Raw genomic sequence first — 6,698 nt, 5'->3', positions numbered from 1 at the left:
TCAAGTAAACCGGTTCAAGTCCAATTCAAGTCCCAGGTCATTGGTGTAAAAGTCCAAGTCAAGTCACAAGTCTTAGAACATTTTTTCAAGTCAAGTCTAAAGTCATAAAATTAATGACTCGAGTCTGACTCGAGTCCAAGTCATGTGACTCGAGTCTGACTCGAGTCCAAGTCATGTGACTCGAGTCCACACCTCTGCCATGAACTCATCAGAAAAGGGTTTCCTGAAGTCAAAGAGTAAGGCAGCTGAGGAGCCAATTTCCTAAAGATTTTGATACAACTGGAAATATTTTTGTAAGGTTGACACTGCACTACAAGAGCAATGCATGTCTCACTGTCTTACTTGATTTCTTTTAGTTAACTGTCATGTAGTTTGAGGATAGGCTAAATGCTAACTCATATCAATATTTAACACAGTACCTATCTTAAAATTAAAACTCAACTAATCTCTCTCTAATAGAATTTAACAAACAAACAAATGAAATAAATCTAATGGTTTAGTCAGGAGAATTCATGGTCTTATTTTAGTGTGGTAGCATATGAATATTTGCTAATTAGCTCTAGTTGTTTGGGGCATATGGATAACGTAATAAATAAGTTAATAAACCAGAACAGTGGACAAAATAAAATGACTTGATACTGCTAAAAAAGGAAAAGCCAACATATTGAAATTTACCGAGATAGGAACATAAATTTTCATGGAAAATTCCACAGCAACCTGACCAGCAGTCACCGAGATGTTTCAGCAGAAAACAGAAAACCAAATGGACTCTTTAGTGTTGCTAGAAAGGTCGGGAAACCATGGTTCTATAATGAACTGTCATTTAGAACCAAAAAAAAGAAGACATTTGTATTTTGGCAGTACTTGAAAGAACGCTGCACTTTCCGTCGTATAATTCTCTTTACTGGAAAATGCCAGCTGGTATACAGCAAAGGAGTGCCTTTATATTTTCATCTGAGCAGACAAACAACATGGTGCCACTTAGCAGAACCTCAAAGCCAGGCTGTGATGAGTCTGTATTTTGCTGAGGAGACATGTCACTTCAAGTGGATGATTGACGGTGCTTTTCTACACTCGAACAAAAATGAACTCTGAGCACTTGACTGAACGAATCATTTACTGAGCTTCCATTTGATCTTTGCTTTTAACTTGCAAACTAGAAGCTACTGGAAGTTTTAAAAAAGTCATTAAAGTTTCTAAATTGACTAAAATGTCAGTTTTATCCACAAATGGATTTGTATGAAATTTAATACAGATTTTCAAGGTACCCACAGAATTCTAGTAATGTTGTCACCTGACTTCATCTAATGGTACTAACAGATGTCACTGTTGCATGCAGCGTATTCAAAAAAGATGAGATGGTTTTACTAAACAGACCACTCTCAGCACAGATTGCACAGAGAAGTTAAAACACTTATTTAAAGGCTCCAACCATTTGTATTTCAGCCAAATTTATGTTGGCTGGCTTGCTTTAAAAACCCAACAACCTGCCAGGGACAAGATTCAAAAAAAGTCAATCTTAACACTTATCCATCAGCTCCTGTGGCATCTCATCAAGAAACAACACCAAATAAAAAATCTACCAGTCAATCAAAATCTATATGTAGTGGAAACTCACTAGCAGATACTCACATAAAGGATGGGGATGATGGAGGGGTCGTCCCTACGAATTATGTTGGGAACATATTCAGCCTTTGGGACCTTGGAAGATATCAGCTATGGAGAGAAGAAAAGCATGCAGATAGACTTTGATTGCACATATATTCAAACGTCATTAATCTATATGTTAATTTAATTGCCAGGAACTTCACCATGATTTTGGGAGGGATAAAGTCTTCTCCGTCGCAGGCCACTCTTTCCATTTCCCTCTCCTCCTCCCAGTCGGCATCCTCATCCAGCCCTTCATCCAGCGTCCCTGAGGAGGTCTGAAGCTCGCCACCTGGTTCACACATGGGAACAAAGGGCGAGATGAAAGGATAATACACAAACAAGATTAGTAGAGCGGGGTGCTCCATTTGAAAACGCTGCACCTGTTATTTTCTTTTCCCAGCACAGAGGGGAGAAATGGAGGAGTTAAAAACAAACGGCACACGACACAAAAGGACACAATAACAGGCTCCTTATCTGCCCAGCCAGATACAGACAGATACAACACAAAACAACAGGCAGATGGACGACAGGCCGCAGGATGAGTAGAGCTGTGCGGATGGATGGTAACAGTTGAGTAGTGGTACGCAGAATAAAGCATACTTTAAAAATGGCAATATAAAATAAAAAGAGACAGCATGTTTGCGTGACAGGGCATCTGTCAATCTGTGTTTGTTCTTGTTTTAATGTGTGTGCAGCCTTATTATGCTTGAGTGCAGTTGTCTGTGTGCTTACCTGTAGGTGTTTATACATACATGTGTAAGAAGCCAAGTTTAAGAAAGGCCTAAGGTATATATTGTATACCGTGTGTTTGCTTGTGAATAACTAAGAGAGCATGGACTCACTGTCTCTGGATTCATGCAGTGACTCAGGCTTGACGGGGGTGGGGTCACTCCACGAGCGGCTGAAGCTCTTGGCTCGACGATCGACGAAGGCTGATGAAGTTGGGGGGAGGCAGAGAATGACTCACACGCACACATATATACAGTCTCCAAAGGATAATCAAACCCAGTAATCAAGAGCTCTGTCTTATTGACCTAGCTTGTGAATCAGTCAATTCCATTGTCCCGGTTGGATATCAGGTCATGTTGCTTCATATTAACAGAACAGTAAGAGTTTACATTGTATTAGCAAATGGTTGATCATTTTTCAGTTTTTCTGTTGTCTTAATGATTCCAAGATAAAAAAGTCATTAAAATTAAAAAAGTTGTTTAAACGAAATTGCAGTAATGCACTTTTAATTTATAGATATCGTTATATACAATTTAATACATATTGATTTCTTTTATCAGTATTTTTAAGTAGTTCAGACTCTCTGCACACCTGATAGGTGTGTAGAAGGTAGAAAAGGGTTAAAAAGAAATATAACCTCCACCACACACTTTCTTACTTAACACCATTTCACTGAATCGTGCTGTTTCAGTGCAACTGACCTTCATCAGATACAAAATGATTATTAACTGTTTTTTAGCATTTATTTCACAGATTTTCTATGAACATACCCAAAACACAAGTATCTTTAAATTATTAAAGCATTACAGCTGTATTTTGTTTTGTTTTGCTTTATGTTTGTATTTTGTAAATATTTAAACCATTTGTAATAAAAATGTATAAAATCTCATCATCAGAGTCTTGAGATTAGCCTGGTGGGAGTTCAAACCAAGGACGCTTTTTTCCCTTAATGTCAAATAACAATGTGAATATATTCAGAGGAAATACTTTACACATTAAAAAAGAAAAAAAAACATATCAGATATTTCAAAAATAGCACATACTCAGAACTGCACAGCTAAACAAACACCACACGTAAACTAGCTGGGATTCTGTCTTGTTAAACAGAAATTGCCTTTCAGTTCAATATAGTGCACAATCAATATCATACAAATGGTACAAGTCTCACAACAATGAACAAATACAAAGACTGTCTAAACACCGCATAGCGATAAAATTACCATCAACTAGCAGTTTAAGGAATAATGTTTAGTATACTCTAACAAAATATATACACACGTCCACACTACTGATGCTACGTGCATAAAGCATGAAAAACATCAAATGAACATCCACTGTGATGTCATGGTACACACTCGAGAGCATGAATGCATGGTAGTGTTTTGACAATGCACACACATGCCAACAGAAACAAATGCAAAGACTCACTCTGGGCCTTCATCCTGCGACTGCCCACCATCCGAAGGTGCTTGCGAAAATTTCTATCAATTTAGAGAAAAAAAGAAGAAGACGAAGCATATTAAGAATATAAAAAAAATAAGAGAGAAAATGCTTCAAACTTAAAAACATACATAGAGAACAACAGAGCAGAAGATGATGGGGCATCTTGATTAGGGTCAGGCTACTGATAAATTACCAGTGATCACATCTAAATATCCAGTGGGTGTTTTGTGCATATGGACTGAAATTCATCTAGGGTTAGGAAGTGGGGTGCTTAACATCAAAACATTTCATAGAATTGTCACCTGTTTTAGCCACTCAAATAGAAAATCATTTAAAAAAAATCCATAACAACAAAAAAGTGGATGTTAATCGGGAATAGAGGACCAGGGTTTTAACAGTATATTTTAAAACGTAAAAGGATTGGCTCTTTATATAGGGTCTTTCTACTCTACCCGAGCAGCCAAAGTGCTTTATACAACATGTCTCGTTCACACAAGCACTTTTCCCCTTATTTCAGTGTTTTCTATCCAACATTCACACTCCAATGGATGCATCAGAGATCTACTTGGGGTTCAGTATCTTGCATCCAGGGATCAAACCACCAACCTTCCAATTAGTAGAGACCTGCTCTACCCTCTGAGCTACAGCCACTCCCCAACTTTCAAGCTACCATTGAAAATTACAAATGTCCAAAAGCTTCATCAGTTCACCATGGTTAATAATCACAATTACCTTTGTGTACTACATACTTCACTGACAGTGAGCTGGTGTTTGAGGTGAACCATTCCAGTTCATGGCAGATGTCCGAACTCAAAAGCTCAAAACAGTAAACAAAGTCTGCAGTTTGTTGTTTATTTTTCACAGTTTAGAAAAATCATCACAGTTTTCTTTGGATACATGATAAAATGGTAAAGAAAAGTTATTTTATTAAAATGAAGCAGACTTTTGCAAGTCTGCTTCATTTTAGTACAATATAGATTGTATTGTTTTTGCACGTCTTATCCACTGCAGATATGCAGCTGAGCTTCTTGGGGCTTAGACTCATGTCTATTCTTCTTCGTGCTTATGTGGATTCCCTCTGGTTACTCTGACTTCCTCCTATAGTCCTAACACATGCATGCTAAGTATAGTATAAAAGGTATATAAAAGTCTTTTTTATGAAAATAAATAAAAAATTGAGATAAATTCAATGAAAATCAGATGGGATCAAACTGTCCCACTGACATCCTGAAATATGTACAAAAGTTTTCCGGATTCCATGAAATTCTCCCTGCTGCTTTGTTCTCGTGAGAACTGAATGAACCCAGAATCTCTGTTTCTTCCTTCACTTGTTTAGAAACATTACAACATTCTCATAATCACTTGATGTTGACTCCATTTTTGACTCCAACAATGTGACATAGAGGGTTCAAACTGACACCATAAGTGCATCTACTAAAAATCTTGGAGGAGTTCAAATCACAGTCACCTCCACCTCAAGATCAAGCTTAGAGGTCAAGTTTTGTGAAAATCTTATGAATGGCATAACTCAAGAAGGAAGTCACCTAGGATTTTCATATTTATACCAGGTTGAGGGTGAGCATTGGTGGCCACCAGTATTTGTGTGTATATATATTTATTTATTTATTTATTTATTTATTTATTTATTTTTAATTTTTTTTTGTAGTGCATTTTGTGAGAATAAATTTTTCAATCATGTCTTAATTATTGTGAATCTTTTTAATTTTCTGCAATGTGCTCAGTGTTTAAAGGCCTTTATGCTTACAAAACCACAAAGTTATCTTTTGAGAATATGGTTAAGTTTAGGCAACAGCCTAAACTTAACCATATTCTCAAAGGATAACTTTGTGGTTTTGTTTGTGGCATTGGTTTGCTTCTACTTCCTAGAGGTTAAGCCATAGATTCTATTTTGTTTTGTGTGCCTATTTTGTCTTCCTCGCTGTTGGGTAGCTAAGGTTGCCTATCTAGCTTTCTGCAAAAATCACATCAAAAATAGGATGAACGGGTAAATCAGTGTGTGGACTCTTCTGCTCTATGTAGTTGAGGCACATGGTACTGTGATAAGGTTCACGGAAACTAATGAGAATGGGTCGCAACCCTATAGCTAATTATTTATAATAAGCCCCACCTCTATTAAAGGTTGTCTGCCCCATATAGTATCTGTTTTTGGTGGCACTGCACAACACTGGGTGCACCCCGGACAGGTCATCAATTTGATGCAGGGGTAACATAGCAAAAAAACTACCAACATAAATTTCTAGTTTCATCATGGCTAAATAGCAAAAAGAAACGTGCAAAAGCAAAATGCAAAGCTCACATCCCTACATGCACCATTTAAAGATATTTGAATCCAGAGCACAGTTGGGGGCAATCCAAAAACACCCCTGACATGTCAGTGTTGATTGCAGGAATGGTGAAGGCAGCGCCTAAAATAGAGAGATGACTCAGAGGAGAGGGGGACCCATCCGTCAGTCAGAGTTGTATTTTCATACTGTGTGACAACTAGCTTTTTAAATCTACCACCTGCACACCAAGATAATAAAGTCAAATTCCTGCCAGTATATGTATGTGTGAATTCATATTTCTGCAAATAAATCGCCCCTAACCTTCGCTTTCCTTCTGTGACCTTACAAAACACTTTGCAAAATTATCCTCATTAAACCATGAATAATTTAATTTTTGAAACTAACTGAGATGTACCTTTCTATTAAAAGCATTGCACTCTATGTGACACAGCTCGGTATGCACGCACGCACACACACACACACGCACGCGCGCACACACACACACACACACACACACACACACACACACAAGCTCATACAGCATATGGAATGTCTCAGCCTTGGTGGATGTGAGGCCCGTTGCCAAATATT

At 37.6% G+C, this 6,698-nt stretch overlaps 1 protein-coding gene across 3 annotated transcripts in view; it reads right to left on the bottom strand.

Annotated features, from left to right (window-relative positions):
- The window catches only part of LOC102197052 (NMDA receptor synaptonuclear signaling and neuronal migration factor-like), a 67,776-nt gene that overhangs the window by 26,842 nt on the left and 34,236 nt on the right, over positions 1 to 6,698 (bottom strand). For 2 of the 3 annotated variants that reach the window (XM_005745798.1, XM_005745799.1), the window contains 4 exons: positions 3,808 to 3,860; positions 2,493 to 2,582; positions 1,812 to 1,939; positions 1,633 to 1,716 (listed from right to left, as the gene is read on the bottom strand). In XM_005745798.1, the coding sequence (XP_005745855.1) occupies positions 1,633 to 1,716; positions 1,812 to 1,939; positions 2,493 to 2,582; positions 3,808 to 3,860 (355 nt within the window). The remainder of the gene's footprint in view (positions 1 to 1,632; positions 1,717 to 1,811; positions 1,940 to 2,492; positions 2,583 to 3,807; positions 3,861 to 6,698) is intronic. The other variant, XM_005745800.1, reaches the window with a different exon arrangement.

This window comes from Pundamilia nyererei, unplaced genomic scaffold (assembly GCF_000239375.1).
Source record: "Pundamilia nyererei isolate P.nyererei 1_Seehausen unplaced genomic scaffold, PunNye1.0 scaffold00167, whole genome shotgun sequence".
Taxonomy (NCBI): Eukaryota; Metazoa; Chordata; class Actinopteri; order Cichliformes; family Cichlidae; genus Pundamilia; species Pundamilia nyererei.
The sequence above is the reverse complement of the archived record's forward strand: the minus strand, read 5'-3'. Positions and strand labels throughout refer to the sequence as shown.